This window comes from Salminus brasiliensis, chromosome 18, assembly GCF_030463535.1.
Source record: "Salminus brasiliensis chromosome 18, fSalBra1.hap2, whole genome shotgun sequence".
Lineage (NCBI taxonomy): Eukaryota > Metazoa > Chordata > Actinopteri > Characiformes > Bryconidae > Salminus > Salminus brasiliensis.
This window is the reverse complement of record NC_132895.1, coordinates 14,204,676-14,229,096: the sequence shown is the minus strand read 5'-3', so window position 1 is coordinate 14,229,096 and position 24,421 is coordinate 14,204,676. Positions and strand designations below refer to the sequence as shown.

At 42.3% G+C, this 24,421-nt stretch overlaps 1 protein-coding gene across 8 annotated transcripts in view; it reads right to left on the bottom strand.

Moving 5' to 3' along the window:
• gria4b (glutamate receptor, ionotropic, AMPA 4b) overlaps positions 1–24,421 on the bottom strand; it is a 129,335-nt gene that overhangs the window by 56,861 nt on the left and 48,053 nt on the right. For all 8 annotated transcript variants that reach the window (XM_072661264.1, XM_072661265.1, XM_072661263.1 and 5 more), the window contains exon 3: positions 9,492–9,731. In XM_072661264.1, coding sequence (XP_072517365.1) covers positions 9,492–9,731 — 240 coding nt within the window. The remainder of the gene's footprint in view (positions 1–9,491; positions 9,732–24,421) is intronic.

The window sequence follows — 24,421 nt, the reverse complement described above, 5'->3', positions numbered from 1 at the left end:
GGCGAAAAACGACGCATGCTCTCACACCTCTGCAGTGTTATTGAGGCTCTAGAAGGACAGCACCGAACCAGGCTTTAATTCAAGCCTGCCACACTGCTGCTTGTTCCAATCAGTCCGGACTGATGTTAGATATGTTAATCTGGCTGCTCGAGAGAGGCACCCGCAGCCTCTGAGGGCCACTTGACTCCAAGATGAGCAGATGTCCCTGTAAAACGGATCCTTATGGTCACAATCAGAATTTGGCAACAGGGAGAGCAAAAGCTCCCTCTTGCTCCCCTAATTAGTGGATTAACCTATGCTTAATCTGGCAACCCTGCCGTTACGCCATTTGGGAGCCATGTCTACTCACCCTTGCTCTTTCCTAGCCTAAATTCCCACATGGTAAAGCATTTGTGCCAGACAATTCAATGCAAAGGCAACCAGTGATACCATGTAATGCCATGAGATGACTGATAGGATGTACAGGTGGGTAACATAGTGAAAAGGCATTGTGGTTCCTGAAGTCATTTTTAGAAAAACATGACATGTACTTTGTGTCCAAAAGTATCCAGACACCCTTCTTCTACTTTAACTAAAGTCCCTGTAGTTACTGAGTAATACACCTTACTGTGTGTACTAAGCCTTGGGGTGTTACGAGGTTGAAGGGCATGGTTTGTATAATATCATTAGAAGAGTATTGCCAATAGAATGGGACACACTGGTCACCATACCTCTAAGTGTATAAAGCTCCCTAACTTAGTGCTATGAAGCAGCAGAACTGTGTATTTTGGAGTGATCGAGCTCCATCCACTACTTTTTGGCTATGAAATATTCCAACATCTGGTATAAAGCTTTCCTATAAGAGCAGATGCTGTAACTGTATGAAAGGTGGAACACACTCCCCATTAATACCCTTGCTTTCAGAAGGCATGTTGGAAGAGCAGGTGTCTCTAAAGGCTTGGACATACAGGGCCAGATGTATGGGCAGATGCAGGCATGTAAACTTGATGTGGAACCCCACCTACCTAACTGCACACTCTTGAGGCACAGGGGCTGTGAAAAAACTAAGCTATTGAAAAGCTTGAGGCCAAACTGAACATGAGAAGTTTAGTATTACAGCAGTTAGTACATAATAAGTGGGCTAAATGCTCCTACTGTCCAGCGAAATCTTTTGGACCACTGCTTTGAGGATTTGATTGCATTCAGTGTTAGGTTGTTGGATGATCACCACCCTACTTCATCCCATCATTCAACGCTGTTTTTTTTAATAACCGCACCAGAAATCTGGAATGGTGCCAGTAAGTTTATGTTTGCTCCAGAGATCCTATTCTATTGGCAATACTTCTCTACAGGGACTAGACAGGCTGTGTGTCAGCAATGAGTACAACTTAAAGTAGCTGAATGCATTCATTAGAAGGGGCGTCCACAAACATTTGGACATATTGTGTATATACTAATCTTAACAGTGTGTGGTTTGGAAGGTTAGTACACAAATATGAACGTATTAATCTGTTTCGGACTAACAGGAAGTAATGAAGCGTTGCTATGCCAACATACTCCTGCTGCTGTCACCGCTGCACTTGCATCGTTGCCCGCCTTTTATCAGTTTTTCCCCCAGACACGAGTAGCTTCTCCCTTTCTGTCTCGCATTGCTTTGTAGGACAACAGCGGCCATCGGAACCGTACTCAAGTACGCATCAAGGATTTTTGAGTATACTCAAAAACACGTTAGTATTACCAATTAGTTTGCAATTGCGACACACCTTTAATACACTGGACCCATAGTGTACCATGACATTTCATTTTTTAGAGGTTTGATGAATGCACCAAATACAGTGTGTCAGCAAAACAGCAGTGCCACATTCAGTTGATTAATATTCTTTCAGTGCCGGAGACATTCATAGTACGCTTCAGAGGAGCTTACTGTGATGGACTTTACCATGACAATGATAACACGCTGTCAAATTCCCTCGATTTTTGTAAACCAATCTGTGGTTGGTTGGGCTAAATTAAGCAGTGCACTCTAGGGATTTTGCCATTCCATAAATTTCCCATAGAATTAACACATCAAAGCTCGCTGCTTCATGGAATGTATAAAGGCCCTGTTAATGTGGCGGTCTGTAAACCGCATCAGTCAATGTCCAGTGATCCTAAACGCATAATGCACATGCTAAGATAAGCGCACACAGACATACATTAAATCCAGACATGTTACAAGCATGCATGCACACAGAGCTGCCTCTGAGCGTGCTCTGAGCTGCTGTACAGACACACTTACACGCACACACACACACACACATAACACAAACATACACAAACACACCTGCAGTAATGCTCTCTGCGCTGTGTAATCATATGAAATGCCTTCACTTCCAATTCCCACTCACAGCCCTTACTGCTAATAATTCAAGCCCTCCAACAGAGAATACAGCGCTGATTAATATCTGATAAATCTGATAGCCTGAGGCTGTGTGTGCGTGTTTGTGTATCTTTGTGTATCAGAAATTCACATTAGAGTAAGTGGTGCCAAGGCAGCCCCTCCTTACTACCCCCCTAGACACCCCCCCCCCCCCCCCCCCCCCCATTCGGCATCCGGCCCAGCAGGGGGAAGCAGTGCAAAGGTCTATGGAAAATGAATGAAAAGAGGAGAGGAAAGAGAGGAGAGAAAAACAGAGGGAGAGAGTGTGAGAGAGAGAGAGAGAGAGAGAGAGAGAGAGAGAGAGAGAACAGAAGGAGACACACAAACATTATATACACATATATAAAAGAGTGAGAGAGATACACTATATGGACAAAAGTATTGGGACACCTCATTTATCGTTTCTTCTAAATTCAAGGTTATTAAAATGAATAAATATATGATTCTGTTTTCATTCGAGTAACTGTAAAAGCCTTTTCTACCATATTTTGAAGCATTGCTGTGAGAATTTGCTTGCATGCAGTTTTCAGTGACAAGAGCGTTAGTGAGGTCAGGATGTAGGATTACCACCCCACCTCAGCCCCAACTCTTCCCAAAAGCAGTGGATGGAGCACCATCATCATTCCAGAGAACACAGTTCCACTGGGGGGTTATACCCCTTTAGCCCATGCCTGGCATTAGGCATGGTGCCAACAGGTTCATGAGTATCTGTTCGAAAGAGTCCTTTTCTTTTAGCAGTCCTTATCTACAGGGACTGAGAAGACACAGAGAGAGAGAGAGAGAGAGAGAGAGAGGAGAAAGATGTAGAAAAGAGGTTGAGAGAAAGATATAGGATGAGGGAGAAGCTATAGGATGAGGGAGAAAAGACTGCATACTGAAAGATAGGAGAGAGAGACAGAGAGAAAAAAGAGAGGGGTCTCTGTGAGCCATTCATCATGTCTCTTCGTGCTCTGCTTGTGTCTGCTGAGATCTCGCACAGTCCAGTGAGTCTGAGCCAAACCCAGCCAATCCTGCCCTCAGCCAACAGTCAAAACACACGCCCGTAGGGAGACACAAACACACACACACACACACCCTACACAACCACAGCTGCACACCTAAGATATTTTATTTAGACCTAAGATATTTTTGCCTCATCTGATTCATTCATACAGCAGTAAAGTAGAGCTGCAGGACTATCAGTCAAAGAAGCTTAAACCAGCTTGCTCTATATAGACTACATAAACACACACTAGTGAAATCAGCCTTTAAAAATGAAGAACACCTCCATAAATGGCTTTTGGCCCTTCATATAGCAATAAAACTGTGCTGTACTATCGGTCTACAAAGTTTAAAAGGGGCTTAGGTCCCGCAGGAACCCAATGTCACAATAATGTTTCATGACATTATCAAAGAGCCCCGGTTCCCCACCGCAGTCTCTGTTTGCATTCTCTGTGCGGACACTGACTGCATAACTAGGGGGCTGGGTTTGCAGTGGGAGCTTTGGGATTCACTACCAAGACTTGGCTTTAATAGGCTAGATCATAATCATTGATCTATCACACACACACACATCTGGCACATCTGTGTGATTGACAGACACGAAGTCCTGTGCTCTGGTCCATTCTGCTCTATCCCTCACTACTGAGGAGGACAACAGTGTAAGACTAGAGTGTCAGTTCTCAGAGCAGGTCATACATATTGCCATGCAACTGTACTGTACTCTGATATTAATAGTTAATAATAATGCTATATAATATAATATATATATATATATATATATATATATATATATATATATATATATATATATACAGTGCATCCGGAAAGTATTCACAGCGCTTCACTTTTTCCACATTTTGTTAGGTTACAGCCTTATTCCAAATTGTATTAAATTAATCTCTTTCCTCAAAATTCTACACAAAATACCCCATTATGACCATGTGAAAAAAGTTTTCTTGAGAGTTCTGAAAATTTATTAAAATTAAAAAACAAAGAAATCATATTTACATGAGTATTCACAGCCTTTGCTTAATACTTTGTAGAACCACCCTTGGCAGCAACTACAGCCTCAAGTCTTTTTGAATATGATGCCACAAGCTTGGCACACCTCTCTTTAGGCAGTTTTGCCCATTCTTCTTTGCAGTACCTCTGAAGCTCCATCAGGTTGGATGGGAGACGTCTGTGCACAGCCATTTTCAGATCTCTCCAGAGATGTTCAATCGGATTCAAGTCTGGGCTCTGGCTGGGCCACTCCAGGACATTCACAGAGTGGTCCTGAAGCCACTCCTTTGAGATCTTGGCTGTGTGCTTCGGATCGTTGTCCTGCTGAAAAATGAACCGTCGCCCCAGTCTGAGGTCAAGAGCGCTATGGAGTAGGTTTTCATCCAGGATGTCTCTGTACATTGCTGCATTCATCTTTCCCTCTATCCTGACTAGTCTGGCAGTTCCTGCTGCTGAAAAACATCCCCATAGCATGATGCTGCCACCACCATGCTTGACTGTAGGGATGGTATTGGCCTCGTGATGAGCAGTGCCTGGTTTCCTCCAAACATGACGCCTGGCATTCACACCAAAGAGTTCAATCTTTGTCTCATCAGACCAGAGAATTTTGTTTCTCATGGTCTGAGAGTCCTTCAGGTGCCTTTTGGCAAATTCCAGATGGGCTGCCTTGTGCCTTTTACTAAGGAGTGGCTTTCGCCTGGCCACTCTGCCATACAGGCCTGATTGGTGGATTGCTGCAGAGATGGTTGTCCTTCTGCAAGGTTCTCCTCTCTCCACGGAGGAACGCTGGAGCTCTGACAGAGTGACCATCGGGTTCTTGGTCACCTCCCTGACCAAGGCCCTTCTCCCCCGATCGCTCAATTTAGATGGCCGGCCAGCTCTAGGAAGAGTCCTGGTGGTTCCAAACTTCTTCCATTTACGGATGATGGAGGCCACTGTGCTCATTGGGACCTTCAAAGCAGCAGAAATTTTTCTGTATCCTTCCCCAGATTTGTGCCTCGAGACTATTTTGTCTCGGAGGTCTACAGACAATTCCTTTGACTTCATGCTTGGTGTTTGCGCTCTGACATGCAGTCAACTGTGGGACCTTATATAGACAGGTGTGTGCCTTTCCAAATCATGTCCAATCAACTGGATTTACCACAGGGGGACTCCATTTAAGCTGTAGAAACATCTCAAGGATGATCAGTGGAAACAGGATGCACCTGAGCTCAATTTTGAGCTTCATGGCGAAGGCTGTGAATACTTACGTAAATGTGATTTCTTAGTTTTTTATTTTTAATCAATTTTCTGAACTCTCAAGAAAACTTTTTTTACATGGTCATAATGGGGTATTTTGTGTAGAATTTTGAGGAAAGAGATTAATTTAATACAATTTGGAATAAGGCTGTAACCTAACAAAATGTGGAAAAAGTGAAGCGCTGTGAATACTTTCCGGATGCACTGTATATATATATATATATAATAAGGTACTATACTAATAGTAAAATAGAATATGTCCAGTGATGTGTTGTGCGTCTAAACAGAAGAGTCCAGGACATTCAGGTGTGTTCAGATGCTGAGGTGGACCAGTCTGACATACAGTCTGGTATACAGTGCAGTAATGAGTGTAGCAGCTAGTGTTCCGGTAGAGGGAGAACAACACACAGCTTAGTCACAGTCGAGGGAGTTCCAGTTAAAGTGCAAAGTGCATACAGTACTCAAGCTAGTGGAGCTCAGTGTGGATGTAAAGACTGAACTGGAAAGATCGGAGCGATCAGTAGTAGTGTGTATTTGTGTGTCGCTGGTGAGACCAGTTTAACAGCAAGAATCGTATCCGGATAGTATCTGGATCTACTTTGACCGGATTCTGTTCACACGTCAATGAAATGTGTCCCCAGTGTGACCATATGAGATCAGATTGTACTTTCCCATGTAAAAAGCACACCAACTCGTACATCCTTTCCGTTTCACTTCCTGTAAACAGCGGTTTCTCATCAAAACGGAACATTTGAAAGGAACGATGGGGGTTCTGCAACACCGTGGAACAACAGATGGTTCTCACACTTCCTGTAAAGGCTCTATCAGAAAATGCGACAGAGTATTTAAACCGCAAGGGAACAAACTCTGAAATGCTGCTCTCAACCAACCAGGAAATGCGCACACACAAACAGACACGTGAGAGAAAGTGCGAGAGAGCCTGTCTGATGGAATTCAATCACAGAAAACGCTTTCTGTTTACACTTGTATTAAAAATGGACACGGCCCGTCTCTGACCATCTCTGAATGTGGTTTAAGTGATCCAATCATAATCCAATCACAATACGTCTCAGGGGTGTTTACACCTAGCTGTTCATACGGACAAGTGAAATCTGAGTGTGATCCGATCACCGAAAATGCATGTTAATGCCAGGTGTAAACAGATCTGTAGAGGCATTTTTAAATCCTGAGCATCCAAAATTCCTCTGATATGTCCACCTATTTTATATCCACCTATCCGCAACATTTGGACAAGGACTCTAACTGGTGTATAGTGGTGTATAGCAGCTTGCCCTGCTGGGGAATTGAACCACAGTCTGCCACAAGGAAGGTGGAGCTGTTACTCACTAAACTAAAATACACTGCACCAACCATTTTTTTTCTATCCACCTACCACTTCTTCCAACCATCCATCCATCATCTTATCCATTTGGTCAGGGTTTTGCAGCAGGTCCAGAGCCTACTCAGAGTCATTGGGTAGAAGGCAGTAATACCTCTGGACAGGGGGTCAGTCCATTACAGGGTACCACACTCACCCAGTCACTCAAAGGGGCAATTTAGCATAGCCAATTCACCTACCATGTATTTTTGGGAGAAAACCCACGCAGACCTGGGGAGAACACACCAAACTCTTAGGAGAGGAGCAAGGACTGAACCTACAACACTTGCTGTGCCACTGTGTCATGATATGCTATTCCCTGATATAATTATTCCTTTTATTCAGCCTTTACTTTCCAGCACTGTTATAATATCAGATCAATATGGATATTCATCTATACTGATTTAAAGAAGAGGGTGGTTAAAGAATACCCACAACCCTGCAAACAGCCAGCATGTTCATGTAGGGTCGCATGGGTGGAACGTGGACTATATGGGGTTCCAGTGGTCATGTTCTCTGGGTGGATTTGTACATGTATTGTTACTGGTACCCTGTTGGGCTTCCTAAAAGCCTACCATTATTATACACCAGCCCACCTAAATATCACATGGGGCCTAGATGGGTGTGTACAACTCAGATGGGTCCAACCCTGGTGGACTCAACCCTGGTGGGACCCAGGTTGGCATCCATATGTGGGGCCAACATGAAACCCATGGATAAAACCTTCTGGATCCCAGTTCGTCCCACGTGGGCATGTTATCTGGGTTTTTACTAAGCATGTTGGGAGTTTCCAACCTGTCTAGTGTAATCACCCATAACAACACCACATCCCTGCTTGGTATCATAATTTAAAACTGCTAACATTGTGCAATACATCTAAACTCCAACCTACATTCATTAGGATCCTTGAATCCACTGGTAAAATCCAGCTGCTGAAAGCGGTATCAACTACCCGTGTCCTAAAATTCTGTGCGCTGCCTACCGCAGCAGCTGTACTTCTAACTTATATGGGTTGAAAAGAGCACTGAGCTGTTTTTCACATTTTATTTCCACTGGTAGCAGAGCTGTTTACTAAATCTAGGTCTACAGAAAACCCACAGCGTCAGATGACAGGAGGATAAAGTAGGATGTATCAGTAGTTCATCTAGTAGGCTCTTGCCTGAAGTGAGTGCTTTTAGGAAATGTGTCAGAGCACAAGCCACAGCTTTCCTCTAGGGCTCAAGTCAGTATAGTGGCCTAGCATGCTGGAGAAGAGGAAGAGAGAAGAAAAGGCACTGATGGAGAGGAAAGAGAAAAGACAAGTGGGAAGAGAAGGGGGGGTGGGGGGGGGGTTCAAACAAGGCTCTGAATCTTGGCTAAGGAAGTGTTCATTAGGCACTGGAAGCTTGCGGCCTGGGTATGCTCCAGAAGAATAAAACCACAACAGCCAACTCTATTAATAAAAGGCTAGCAGGAAATAAAATACACTTCCCAAAGTGAGCAGTCCATCACTTCAGGTCATTGCTCTGACAGTTTTAAACATTAGATCAGTACTAAACAGCAGCATGCTCAAAACCTCCTCCACTGTGAAATACTATTATAGTCTTTATACCGGGGCCAACATGTATCTGGCTATTGCAGCTACAATCCTTGACTATACAGCAGCAGTGTCAGTATGAAAGTAGCTTTTACTGTACAGGCCTGTTTATTGGCAAGAACCTGGCGATAGGATGAATATATCGCGGTTCAGGGGGTTACGATTTCATGCTATTTTGATATACTGTTTTTTGGGGGTTTTGTTCTAAAATTTTAGGAAAACTGTCATAGTATAAAAACACAGTCAGTACAGAGGGAAGACAAAAGTACAGCACTGCTATCTAGCGTAGAGTCAGAAAGAGAGGTAACTGAAGGCATCTGCCAGAGGCATATAATACTACTACTAATAAAAGTGCAAATATTTTAATGCATTATCCAGCAGATCAATATGCTAAAAAATGCACTTGCCAATGTTTTAAAAACTTTTGCTTATATTGCACATTAAAATCAAAGGAAAAATGCATGAAATTATTTAAGATATATATATATATATATATATATATACACATTGCAGTTTAGATGTTGGACTTCAAACAGTGGAGTTGAAGGAGTGATCACTCTTAGGAGTGATTTTGAATGCAGTTAATTAACTCCAAGCTACACCATACTGTGTCATTAACGTGCTTTTGTTTGAATAACTGTGTCTACATACACTTCACGCAGTCTCACACCCTGTTCATCTCTCATCAGGGTTCGGGTCAGGTTTCAAATGTATCAGTATCGGTCACACCAGGACGGGGTGGGTCTTAAATTAGAGGCTATGGGTCAGGGTTTTGGCTTCAGTTTCATGCCTGTGCAGACCTCTAATCCCTTCCCACTTACGAAACCTGAAGGACACTAGGAACATTTCTGGCTAGGAACAAACACAGCTCCACATGAGTGCCTGTTTCTGTGTGTGTGTGTGTGTGTGTGTCTCACCCCGATCTGTATCATAGAGGAAGACGAAGCGGTTCCAGTCGTAGTGGTCCAGGATGCTGAGCAGAGCCCCCCGTATAGAGGGTCTCAACTGCAGCACAAACTGACTCTCGCCTTCGATGGGGAAGCTGGGGGTGATGAGGGAGATGTGGAGCGCTCCGCAGAATGACGTCAGCGTGTGTACGGAGCGCTTGTCATATAGGCCGAAGATGGCAAACACACCCCTCGAGTACTGTGAGCAGACTGGTGGAGAGAGAAAGAGAGAAAGAGCGTTAGGTAAGTTTAAAGTTTAATTAAACAAAACACCCCGAGGGAGGTGGTACATTCATTTTGCCACTTTCTATATCATTTGCACATAAAGTAGATTACTTTGCTCTTGTAGGATTCATTTAGTGACTCTTGAAAAATTTAGAAGCGCGCAAGAGTCACTCAGCGCAGCCATTTAAACACAGCGGGTAACCTGCACAGCAGCACATGAATTTCAGCGCTCAGACAGGTCATCCTCTCTTAGGCATTATGGCTCTGACTACTTTTTAAAGAACTGCGTATACGGCTACAGGCTTGATGTATGACTTCAACATCTAAAGGACTAGTTTTATGTTTCTCCCTCCCCGAGGCCTACATGTAATATTGGGGTAGTTTTCTGCACCACCGTGTATCATTGTTCATTGTAACTGATTGTTCTGATTGGCTGACCAATGTTGTCCCACTTTAAATAACAGTCCAGGGTTTAAAGCAACATTACATAGCAACTTTTCCTTAAAATATTTTATATTTTATAAAATGTTATAAAAAATTGTAATTGATTTTACCGTTCGTTTGTTTATGTAGTTTCTTATGATTAGTTCAACCTAATACAATTTTTTATTCTTTTCTAGCCCATAAGCCTTTAAGTTGGCACTGCCACTGAAAATGAGGGTCACCCTCAATGTATTTCCAGAGTAAAAATAACGATTGATTATCTGATGGCATCCTTGTCACTGCCACTCTGGGCCCAGACAGCTGCCACTAACATTTATGTAAAATCCTGTCATTTTACTTTATTACTACCATGTTAAAGCAAGGCAATTTGTATTTATGGCAGTGGTGTAAAAGTGAACTACACTCCACAACTGTAGGGGGAACCCAGGAGCTAAAAATATAAATTCTGGCATATTGCTGCTTTAAATACTCCTTATAATTCTCCCATTAATGAGTTTGTCTAAACGGTTGTTGGCTGAACAGGCAGATATATTGTACGGAAATGTGTTGGTTTTTGTCAGATCACAAAATCAATGAATACTAAATGCTGCCTTTGCAGCGTAGTGTTCATGTATGGACATGGGGCTTGAATGGTATGTTTAGAACCTTTAACAATACTTTTGTGTGAGCTCCAATTGTTTAATTTACAGAAAACGTGAGGATAATTGAAATGGCCCTATGCATCTATATCTCCGGATTCAGCCCTAAACCAAAAAAAGACAAAAAGAAAAGGTAAGGGGATAAAACACATCTCTATAACTGGAAGGACATGCTCATTATTCTGTCTTTATGTCTGCTGTAATTGCCATCATTCTATAGATATCATATCCATACTGCAGCGTAATGGCTGGTATGCTGACTTTTGGCCCTGATTTGAGTGGCCTACAGCTCCCGAAGCTGCGTTTGAAGCGGGGCTCCAGTCTGAGGCAAGCAGATAAATAAGGCCTTCTCTAAACTCTGAAAATGCTTCCCCTTCCTGACAGTCCTGCACTTTTATTTATTTGGATTTTTTTCCCCCTTTCCTCCAGCAGCCAATCCAACTTCTCAACTGAGAGCAGCCTGGAGCTTAACTGTACAGCGCTGATGGAAAGCCTCCTGGCTTTGATGATTTTCACTTTCCTCTTCGTCCGCCGAGCACAAAGCGAAAGACAGCGGCGTGTCAGAGCTAACAATGAACAAAACAACGCTTTGTTTTCCCGGACGCTGCTCCGCTCCGCTCCGCATTGGCAAGAGGTTTGTTAACATCAGGTAGCAGCGAGCTATGGCGAACGGCCTGTGTCATAATTATACTTTGCTGAATATAGACCCAGCTGAAGTGTCCCTTTGTCTAGTTGTCTTCGTAATTCTCCAATGACGCTGATTGCCACTCACATGCGTCTGAGGGTAATTGTAGATTATTAGAGGGGGTCTTATTGTGCTTTAAACACAGGCTCTTTGATCATGGATGTGCTGAGAGGGCTATTGCCTTGACTGCAGAATGCAGAGACCATGTGAGTGTGCATCTCCTGAAGGGGGAGGAGTACCACAGCACCTGGGGTTGGAGGATGGGTAAGGGGGGGCACTCTCCTAGAGGGATGGAGGCCAATCAGTGGTTCCACACACACACAAGCACATGCATACACGTTGCACACTGCCATGACAAGCGCCCCTCTGAGCCAGCATCTCTTGGCTGGAGCCTCCACACACTCATAGGAATTACATACATTAAATGTCCAACATTTGCCTACATTTTCTTTCAGGAAGTATCTCTACATCAATCTCTCTCTTGCTAATCTTGCTAATGAAAGACACACAATGCTCAACACACCTGCAAGCATGTTCCCACCTAAAATACCACCTCAGAGTATGGGTATTTTATACATTGGTATTAGCACCAGAAATATGATACCAGTACTGATACTTACAGCAGCTCCAAACAGACCACAGGGACCTTGCACAGGGAAGGCACTTCTGATACCCACTAAACTGCACCAACCAAAGCCGCTAATTGGCATTTTGATGAAAATGTGTTACACTCATTCATCATCTTATCTTTTTCTTCCACTTAATGGTCGCGGTGGGTCCTGGGCCTACTTAGAATCATTGTGTGCAAGGCAGGGATACCCCCTGGATAAGTCATTAGTCAATTGCAGGGTACTATACACACCCATTCACTCAGAGGCTCACACATAGGGGCAATTCAGCAGAGGCAACTCACCTGCTATGTATTTTTTTCTTTTTCTTTGGGAAGTAGGAGGAAACCAGAGTACCCAGAGGAAACATACTCCTCACAGACACCGGAACAATGAGGAATATCAGGCCAATTAGACAAGCTAGACGTATTATATGATTACTTCCCCCACATCGAGGTTAAAACAGACATTTGAAACAGACTGAACTATCGTTCTTTGTTCTCTGTTTTGCAGTATGATGGTGACTTTGACCTGAACTCGGCCTCTGAGAAATCCTGGAGAAGTGAACTTGTTAACTTAGCCTGTTAGCTGGCTGACTCAAGGGATTACTTGACTAAAGAAAAGTGTCAGACAGGTTGTACAGCTCAGATGTAGGTACTGCTTTAGTGAAACTACAGATTTGTAATGTAATGCTGGAAGAGTAACCACAGCCCTAGTTTGCTTTGGAATAATAGTCTAACTAATAGTTAGTCAACTTTGACTAATTGTAGCCCATTTAACCCTGATCTAAGGTTACTACTTGGACAATTAGCCTTAGAACAGGGTTACATGTATGTTGTAATGTATCCCTATAAATGTGTGATGCTTCCCATCTCTGAAAGCTAAAATAGCAATGTTGCCGACATCAGTTCTGGTCAACTGAAGCCATATGTTACACCTCTGTGCAGTCCTTTGTGTCTTGTTTTCCTGTATGCTTGTATTATGTATTATTGTGCAGTAATGCCTATTAGCTCACTAATGCTTATTAGACACTGACAATACAGACTACTTAGGCTTGATTCTTTGATGCTCCTCGGCACTGAAGCAATTCATTTGATACCATAAAAGTAAATAAATCAAATTTCAATACCTAGCACGGCCTCAGAAGCGCTCTCATCCTGCTGAAGTCGAACGCAACTGCCAGAGCTGAGCTTCTTATCCAGTCAGGAGAAGTGTGAGAGTACTGCGGCTCGCGAATGGCCCTTTTCACACCGCAGTCATTCAATTTCACCCAATTTCCACAGTCAACACTCTTTTGTCTGATGCCGAATAGATTCCCTTAGCCTGTTTGTCATTTCAGCCCCTCATATGATTACCCAACATGAAACCATTACAAGGAGAACCGTATTGTCTTGTTTTCTCCCCCACCTTTTTTTCCTCCATTAAATCTCCATGTGTTTCAATTTGCTTCTTTTTATTTTTTCCCTCCACAGAGCGCTCTTACACAGAAATCATAGGCAGTGCCTGAGGATGCTGCTGAACTGAACTGACAGCTCTGAAATATATGTGCAAAGCACATAATCAGCAGAAATGGGGGGGGGGGGGGGGGTATTCGCAAACGCAAAGATCTCATATCATAAAAAGCAGACTCGCTCTTTGAAGTGTCTGAGAGTGGAATGTAGTGACGCTTGGCTATAAGGGAAGTCCCTGCTGCCTTCATTACAGAGAACGCAGCGGAGCTCAGAGACCTGGACAGTGGTGGGATTCACTGATGCAATCCCCTGCCTGCCTCTATCTCCTTATAGCTCTCAGCCATGTCTTCTCTCTTCTATCGCCTTCTATCTGCCTTGGGTGAACGCCAAAATCACCCCTGCAAGCCAATTCCAGAGAGGGGGGGGGCATAGAAAAAGGAGGAGGGAGATACAGGGGAAAAGAGATGAAGGAGGAGAAAGATGGGAGAGAGAGGGTGTGAGAAAATGAGAGAGAGAGAATGGGAAAGGAAAGAGACATAGGGAAAAAGACAGTGAAAGTCCAAAAAAAAAAGATGAAGGAGGAGCGGAATGGGAGAGACAGCAAGAGGAAGAAATGGAGGAAAATGAGAGATGCAGGAAAAATGAGAGATAAAGGCTGAGAGAGATGGGAAAAGAGAGAGAGAGAGAGAGAGAGAGAGAGAGAGAGAGAGAGAGAGAGAGAGAAAATGTGAGTGAGGAGAGGGGACAGAAATGGGGAAAAGATGAGAAATACAGATAATAGAGAAATGGAAGAAGGTGTCAGGAAAAGAGAGACAGAGAGAGAAAAAAGAGAGACAGGAAGAAACACAGAGAAAGACAGGAAAGAAGAAGGAGGGGAGGAAGGAAGGGAGAGAGAGATTGGGGGGGGGTGAGAGCAAGCGAGCAGTAAAGGGGCACACGCAGGCTGCTTGTAGCAATCAAGACAGCAATCACCTTAACAACATTCTTACTATCTTACCCCCCTTGACCCCCCCTCCCCCAATTACCACACCACACCCTACCCTCACCAGACCTCAGCTTAGCCATGCTCGGGGTCAGCCTGACCTTTTTAAAGAGGCCACAGCTGCTTTAGTAACACAGCCCAAAGAAAGCTTTGCCTGACATTATCAAAAAGCCCTGACCTCAGAACACATTCTCCATTTGCCTTCTTAGTGTCGACACAGAATGCACAACTAGCAGAACTAGTTGACGGGGTCTTCAGTGGGCACTCTACTGAGAAACTCTCTGAACTCTCTGTCACTACTCCTTGAATCTGTATCGGCTCATTTGCTGTCTATAATGGAAACCAAACATGAACTGTCATGAAAATAAATATATGATTTTTATAACGGCGCTGTCCTTCCTCGTACCCCCACAATGCCAACTTTACTGGAAGTCAAGATGGAAAATTAAGATGAAGAAAAAACATCTTAATATTTCAATGGAAGTCAATGTACAAAAACATATTCAGTAATTTTGGAGCATTTCTATTGGTCTACTTATCCTGAAATGTTGACACAATGTAAAAAACAGCTCTCAGACACATTACGTGTTGTCTGGCAACCTCACATTGGTCACAGGGACGAGGAAGAAGGGGGCGAGGGCGAGAGTTTTTTTCTTCTTTTTTTTAAAGCAATTTCCTAATTTTTGGGGCTTGTATTAAACTAAATATACATTCATGGCATTTAGCTGATGCTCTTATCAAGAGAGACTTACAAGGTTACTCATATTTCAGAGGAGGGCCAATGTAATGTTAGAAGTACATATATATTTATTTTATAATTTTTTGGGGGTAATTTTTTTTTATATATATATATATTTTACAAATATAAAATCGACCATAGCAAATCTAGATAGTGCTACACTGCTACAACCAAGGTTTGATTTTAAGAGGCTAGATCATAATCATCGATCTGTCTTACAGAGAGATCTGGTACATCTGTGTGTGACAGAAAACTAGCCAGTGCTGCTGTGGTCTGGTTTGCGCCAGCCCACACACAGCTAATCAGCCCCCAAACAGCATCTATTTCCATCTCATTTCCCTTAAATGGTTCCTAAAACATACAAATCTTCAGCCTTCAAGACTGAGGTGACTGATTAGGCCAATGCAGCGGAGGGTGGTGTAGTCTGTGCATGGTAACAGCTGTTTGATTGGTGTTTCCCTCAGAGATAACTTTTTTTCTACAGTGTAAAAAAAAAAAAAACTCCTTATATACAGTCAGCACTTCCCAATCCTCACGCTATTACTCCATTCTCCAACAGCCTTTTACGTTCCTTTAAATTCAGCTGTGAGTTTGTCAGCTTTATGGAAACTCCAAGAGTACGCAGCAGACACAGACTGCATAACTAGGGGACTGGGTTTGCAGTTGGAGCTTTGGGATTTACTACCAAGGTCTGGTTTTAATAGGCTAGATCATAATCATTGATCTCCCACACACTCTGATCTGGCACATCTGTGCGATTGACAGACACCCAGCACCGTGCTCTGGTCCATTCTTCTCTGGCCCTCACTACCAATGACCCCCAAACAACATCCGGCAACATTCCACTCAAATGAGCAAGCAGGTCAGTGCAGTTATCCTGCACTTCATATGATCGATGTGTGTGTGTGGGTGTGTGTGTGTGTGGCCAGATTGCTGCTCTCTCTCTTTCTCTCTGCGTGTCTACATCCTGGTCTGGAGCAGCTAACATGTCTGACCTTGGCTCTGTCCAGTAAGCCCAGTCCTCCTCTGAGATCCTGCTGATTCTTACAGTCATGGTTCAGCCAAAACTCAAATCTACAGATTGTCCCTCTTATCCCAGACATGCGTTTGTTTTTTTTGGTGCTGAACTGAAGCTACAAAGCTAGTGTAGCTAATGGAAGCCCATTCGCATTGTGCACAGAATAGAACACATCCGGTTGTAATGTGATTTCACACAGACTTTCAAAGAGTGCTTTCCAGCACTGTGTGACATACATATGTCTATAAAAACGGTCAAAGCTTCAGATTAGTAATGTCAGGGCTGATGTAGGCATATTTTAATGGTTTGGGTATCAGCCATTTTAATCACAATCCAGTTCCGATTCTTCACCATGTTTTAACCATGATGCTCAGAGCGCCATGCAGTGTCCTCAGGACAGACATTATTCCCAGTCGACGGCAGTAAGGATGTTCTCAGAAGGTAAATAACGGAATTTACAGTTTGTAGTTTGGAGCTTTTTTGCAGTGGAACGTAAAAACAGACCATAATATCTAATATCTGAAACTTTATAAAACTATCGAAAAAAAAGCTCTGTTTTACCAGCGGGAGAACCGCACATCTTTCTTGGATTTTAAACCAGCACTCTTATAACACTCATACACTATAAAAACCCAAGTCACAGAGCATTCACTTTACTATAAAACAGCTCGACTTGACCTCTTAAAGGTGTGTTTTAAAGGAGCTGGGAGCTGAATGGTCAGGGAGGTGAGTCTGGATTATTAAACGTGTGCATGCTAATAAAATATGTGCACACTTGCGCTCATGCTTAATTACTGGTATATGCTGCCAGGACTATCCCAGTTCCTTCCCTTGTGGTTCATACATTCCGCCGCAATTGCCGATAGGGCAGTTATGGGAATGCAAGAACCATCTATTGCAGAACCACCAAGCATTGCAGAACCACCATTTCTCTTTAACGGTTTACAAGGGAAGCTTCTGATGCGAAGCCGTTGATTACAGGTAGTAAAGCGCATATTTAGTACGTGTTGAGCTTTTATGCTGGGAAGTAAAATCAGGATCTCATCTGGTCATGTTGGGAATGCATTTTACTGTCAAGTGTAAACAGAATCCTGTCAAAGTAGATCCAGAAGCAGATACTATCCAGAAGTGCTGGGCAACATGACCTCAAATCAGTATCACAATTAATTGAACATTTTGCCTCGATTATGAATAATGAATGACTGTAAAAGCTGCTTGAGGTGCTCTGTGTTTGAGTTCTCCTTCTTGTTGCTTCCATGTTGCAGACTGGACAGAGTGGAGTCATGTGACTACAGTAGACAGTGGCATGCAGTAGTATGGTTTTACATTTCATTTTTTTTTTTATTTAAAAACTACTGTCTGGTTCCCGAAATGCATGTTTTTTCAGAATTTTACACGAAACCAGTCTGAAAGACATTATTTTTATTTTATTTATTACATTTTAACCATTACAACATTCACCTCGTAGCTTCAAATTTTGGTCTATATACAGAAAAACTGTGTAACAAAATGACAATTGAGCTAACCAGTGAAACTGCAATAGTCAAAAGGACAGAGTGACTAAACAGTTGTCACTTTCGGTTCATTCTGCGTAATGGATTCCAGGTTAAGGTTTTTCTAACTGTGTTCTAGTCCTCGTGTCTGCAGCATACACATCTCCCAGAGGCTAAATAAACTGGCTTTAGCTGTAATTCATATGATCTGTACAGGGGATAGGATGATATACGATCCAATGAAAGCGTGCTGGTATTGCTTTTCCTTTCAACGCCTCCCCCCCTCACCCACTCCCTTCTTTGCGGTCGCTGGGCTGGATGAGTCGATGGTAAACGTGAGGGGAAATAAGTGAGGGTCGAGCGGGCTCCTGATTCTATGTAAACCATGAAATGCAGAAAAACAGAGCCTGCTTTCCGCTTCACGCATCAGTGCTGCTGACAGCCTCACTCGCAGTGCGCTTGAATCTCCCTCGTTGCCCCTGGGAGGAGAAAGATGGACCAGGCTTTCCCCTAAACCCAACCCCCTCCTCCCTGGCAAAGCCTTAAAGATTATGACATAAAAAAAACTATCCTGGGACTGCTGAGGACATGGCGGGTGAGATGGGGTGAAGGAGTAGCTCAGTTTCATAAAGCTTTAATGGGTGCTAGGCGGTGAGCGTTTAGAGGCGTTTAGCTGGAGTTCTATGGACACGAGCCCACTCTGCAGCGCGTGCTGAGGCAAGGTGAGGCACAATATACCAGTGCTTGATATATTATTAAACGATAAATGACAAAAATATGAAAGTAAATCGTCATAATAAACATAATAAATATGGATTTAATATGTGTTAAAGGGGGGCTAGAACGTCTAACTGTATTTACATTGGCATAGTTGAATAATGACACTGCATTATATGGAACTGATATACTATGAGCCTCAAACGCTTCTTTCTTCACTAAAGAAAACCCAGCATAACAAAAACAGAGCTGAATATCTGGCCTATTTCAACACACGACATGAGAAGCAATTTTCCTCACCCAAAATGCCCATACACCCAGCCCACTAGCAAAAGCCCTAGCTGGCAAAGCGGAAAAGGGCAACATTAACTTGGTAGAAAGGTGGACAGATGGGTGGGTCGGTGGGTGAGTAGGTAGACAGGTACTTTATTGATCCCGAAGGAAATTTAGCTGGTGTTGATAAACGGCCATCCATGCTAGGCTAAAAGCTAAGACTGATCTTTTACCATCTGTTCTCTCCATCATCCTCTCACCAAAATCAAACTGGACTACTTCAGCTGATTTTCCAAACTGGAGTTAAACACACATCAGAAGGGAATCTATCGGCTCATTTTTAACTGGCAGGACTCGAGAAAGACAAACCCGAGTAAACAAGTAGGACAAGGCATCATACTAACCAGACTTCAATTTCATCAGCTTGCTAACAGCACATCACAAAGAGGACCCAATAAGAAGAGAAGAGCATAACTATCTGGTAAGACTCTGCAACAATTACAGTGCTTTTGTTTCAGTGTTAAAACTATGCTATAATGTGTGGGTTATGGGAACCGTTGTAGTGCCACAAATCAGCCAATTAAAGCAGACCTTATCATTTTGTTTCCACAAGCCCTGCATAACAGGACAATCTGTGTGCTTCACTCAGAGGCAAAATAACAGGGTTGTAAATAGGCTTGTAATATCTGGTTTGAGCATTTTTTAACCCAACCAACTACAGCTTACTATTTAAACATGAAAATGGGCTTATAGTGGATTTCTTTGTTGTTTTTATTAATGGCAGTAAACATGCATCACATCCCCAACTGTAAGAAAAGCCCTGGAGCAAAAATACCAATTCCTGCATAGTGCTGCATTAGTTTAGTTTACAGCTTTTTTCATAAAAACAACCTGTTACTCTTGATTTATAACTGTCATCAAACCACCTTCTTAGTTGCATCCTATATTTGATGAAGAGCGTAGTCAGGTCAATATGCAAGAAAAATAAAACGTTATCTGAACTGCTTATGGAAAGGTTAAAACCTGGACTGTGCTTTTCTGTAATCGGCTAGGTCAAAGAACCCTGATTTTATGCTATGGAATCATATGGAGAAGAATATCAGTGAAAATGCACACTGCTTCTGTTGTTACATAAAAACCCTCTCAAAATCCATTGCTTCTGCTGGCATGCGGGACGTGTGGAGCCATACAAACAGCATGAAGCACAATTGGAGGAGTATAATAATTTGAATCAAAATCTAAAATGAATCAATATGAGCATTCGATTCAGAAACAAGGCAGAGATGAGGCCACAGTGTTCCTTTTTTTACCCCTTCACCAAATTAAATAATATTCTAGACTGTTACTGTTTAAAAAAAAAACAGTCCCCAGTGGCTGGTTCTGTCAATAAAACTAGCGAAATTAAGGTATGTAACCTTGAGCTGTCTGTTCCTTGGTCCCTCAGTAAAGGCACAGACTCTGAGAGCAGCTCTCTATGTACACGACTGCTCCATCAACACTAATGGACTTACAGTGGCAGTAGTGGAGCCTTTGCTGCTCCCTCTTTTAGAGAAACAACACAAACACTCTTGCTGAGCACCGGAAAGGACGGCTGATCTATATAGAGTGCTTTGTCTACGTTTCTCTATGGAAAGGGCTAATAGTAGATTATCATCGTTATTAATCACATCAGTGATAAAAGAATTGTTGGCAACCAATCACGTTATGGATTAGTTGGCTTGGTGATGTTTGTGCTTTTTGTTTACATCATGTGACTGAAAGAGAGAAGTAAAGACAGCAGAGTAAAGCTGTGTAGAATTATGTATGACCAAAAAAGTGGCACATTTGCCACACATTTTTTTTATGTATTTGTATTGTGCTTTGTCACAGTCACAGTGGAGATTTACAGGAATCCAGCAATATGAGAGATCAATGAATCATAAAACATAAACATAAAATAAATAAATAAACATATCAGATGTGATTTCCTAGTGTCACTGACCACACAAAATCAGCTGTTCTTTTCCTGAGTCACAGATTAATCCAAATAATCCAAATTATAACAGACTAATCGATTATGAAAATAGTCCTTAGTTGCAGCTCTAGATAATAGTGCCCTGTTTTTTAAGAAATAAGAGGTTTGTTTTAAATAGATTTATTGTTTGTATAAATCAGGAACTACGGTCAAAAGCCATAAACCAGAAATTGTAAAAACTCCTTCCCATAATGTACGGCTCTTCAACACCGAGCCTAGAGGGCCGAAGTCCTACACAGCAGATGATTCTCCTGCTCAAACACACCTGATCCAACACAACTGTTAATTACTAGGTTTAGTCGGAGTGTTTGAACATGGAAATCAATAAACTGGACCCACAAGCACTGGAATTGAAAAGCTCTGTTCTAAGATAAAAGGGTTTTTAATGTTTTTTAATATGTTCAAGCCAAGAAGCTTTGTTTTGAAGAGTGTTTGATGAGTTTCTCTCTGCCAGTTCTTTTCCCGTTTCCAAAATGACAGACTGAGATTACAATGAGAAGGAAGAAGAAAAATGACTGGGGTGTTGCAATGCATCAGAAAAGCCTGAGACCGCAATGCAAAAACTGGACAATGTGGAGACATGACAACGAATCTTTGTGAATAAGCATCCAGTTAATTACAAGATTTTATGCAAACCAACAGCAACAACCCTCACAATCCATGTGGCACACTCCTCTGGCCTCTCAACTTCAGATAAGATAAAATGTAGGAAAAGATAAAGAAGCAATATGTATAGATAGACTACATAGACTATGTGTCCATATGTTTGTGGACACCCCTTCTAATAAATGCATTGTACTACTACTAAGTTGCACCCACCGCTGCCACAGATATTCAAATACAAATATACACAATTTGTGTAGAGAAGTACTGTCATTAGAATAGGAGTCTATGGAGCAGTTAAACATGAACATGCCAATATAAACATAGATAAACATGCCTAATGCCAGGAGTGGGCTAGAGGGGTATAAAGACCCCAGCATTGAGCTGTGGAGCAGTGTAACTGTATTCTGTGGAAGGATGGATGGTGCTCCATCCAATACTTTTGGAATGAGTTGGGGAGTTGGGGCTGAGGTGGGGTGGTGATCAGCCAAAATCTTGACCTCACTAATGCTCTTGTTGCTGAATGCAATCAAATCTTCACTACAATGCTCCAAATTCTATTAGAAAGCCTTTCCAGGACATTTGGGACAGTCCCTTTAATGCCCTTGATTTCAGAAAAAACAATGAGTAGGCGTCCCTATACTTTTGTTATGGAGATCAATAGAGAATGTAAAAGAAAGTGAAAGATAAAAAGTAGCAAAATATGAAGCTACAGAGTCCAAAAGGAGCAAGAGATACAAAGAAAGGGACACGGAATAAGCAAGAGCGAGGAGGAAGAGAGGGAGAGAGAGAGAGAGAGAGCGTGCGAGAGAGCGACAGAAAAGTCAATAAGTCTGTCTCCAATCATTCTACTTTTGGCTTACTCACACATTCAGAGTGACTAATGCTTGGATGCAAATGAATACACGAACACTCGTCAGTGGCATTTGGAAAATTCGTCATCACAGACATTAATGGTAAGAGGAAAAAGAGGGAGAGAGAAGAGGATGAGAGAGAGAGAGAGAGAGAGAGAGAGAGAGAGAGAGAGAGAGGTAGAGATGCATCAATGAAGCATGAGTACACCTGTACACTACCCCCCACCTCCTCTATTTCCAGCTTCAGCTCACCACTTACTGGCAAAATGTCACAATGACTACAATATCTCACTTAATCTCAACACTGCTGCTGTTTCATAAGACACCATGCAAAAACAGCTCCTTACTGTGTTCAAACAGAGAATGCGAGACTACAGCTAACCTGGACGAAGCAGAACAAACATTGCAGGTGGAGAGAAAAGGCAGCTGGATGGACTGTGTGATGGAAGGGAATCTGACCACCATACCACACTCACACCTCTGCACTTAAAACACTACACTGTATATCCAAAATTACCCAGACAGACCTTTATAATTAGTAAAATCAGCTACTTAAAGTAGTTGCACCCATTCCTGACACAGGATTCAAATGATGAGTGTCTCAAATCAAAAAGCCCTGGACCATAGGGGTACAAATCCCACAGCATTGGGCTGCGCAGTAGTGAAACTGTGTTCTCTGGACTGATGGAGCGCCATCCAGTTTCTATGGGACGAGCTGGAACGGTGTTTGTGATCCAGAACTAATCATCTAACATCAGCACCAGACCTCACTGATGCTGTTGTGGCTGATGGCAATCTAATCCTCACAGCAATGTTACAATGTCATCTAGTGTAAAAGCCCTTCCAGAAGAGTAGAAGCTGGAGCTGCAGCAAAGTGGGACAAACTCTCTGTTAAGATACTCGACTTTAGAATAAATGTTGGAGGAGCTGGTGTCTAAAAGCTTCAGGCCTGGTGGTGTACCATTAGCCTCAGAGTTCGGCAAAGAACTTGTACCAAATTCCAAAAGAATTAATATTGAGTATCTGATAATAGCAAACATCACTGTATTTAAATTTCTGAAGACAGAAATCATATACTCCTAAAAATGAAGATGCTACAATAAGTTCTCTGAGGAATTCCATAGAAGAATCATTTTGGTTAAATAATGAACGATTTTTGTTAAAGAGATGGGAGTGTGAAGAACCTTTAAACTGCTAAAGATTTTACATCAACTTCTTTAAACCATTAAAACATTTTTACGTTTACACAAAAAGTTTTTCAAGTTTAGCGACTCCAGGTTCGTCTGAAAGACAACTATTCTGCTAAATGTGCCTGAAAACAGTCAAAAACACTCCTAAGACCATTCACTTGACTTTGTGCTCTCATGTATGATGCTTTAACCTCTGAACGTGTGTGACTTGAGCCAGAGTTAGCTGGAACACGGTCTGTGCTGTAGCCAGTGATAGCTGATCTTATTTTGACTGTATCCAAATTGCCTTAACATTTTCTATAAAGACAAAAGTATTGGGACACCTGTTCATTCATTGTTTCTTCTAAATTCAAAGGTATTTAAGGTTTTCTCAAGACTTTCTACAAACCAGATTCCAAAAAAGTTGGGACACTAAACAAATTGTGAATAAAAACTGAATGCAATGATGTGGAGATGGCAAATGTGAATATTGTATTCGTAACAGAACATGGATGACAGATCAAAAGTTTAATCTGAGTAAATGTAACATTTTAAAGGAGAAATATGTTGATTCAAAATTTCATGGCGTCAACAAATCCCAAAAAAGTTGGGACAAGGCCATTTTTACCACTGTGTGGCATCCCCTCTTCTTCTTACTACACATTTAACAGACGTCTGGGTACAGAGGAGACCAGTTTCTCAAGTTTAGAAATAGGAATGCTCTCCCATTCATGTCTAATACAGGCCTCTAACTGTTCAATCATCTTGGGCCTTCTTTGTCGCACCTTCCTCTTTATTATGCGCCAAATGTTCTCTATAGGTGAAAGATCTGGACTGCAGGCTGGCCATTTCAGTACCCGGATCCTTCTCTTACGTAGCCATGATGTTGTGATTGCTGCAGAATGTGGTCTGGCATTATCTTGTTGAAAAATGCAGGGTCTTCCCTGAAAGAGATGACGTCTGGATGGGAGCATATGTTGTTCTAGA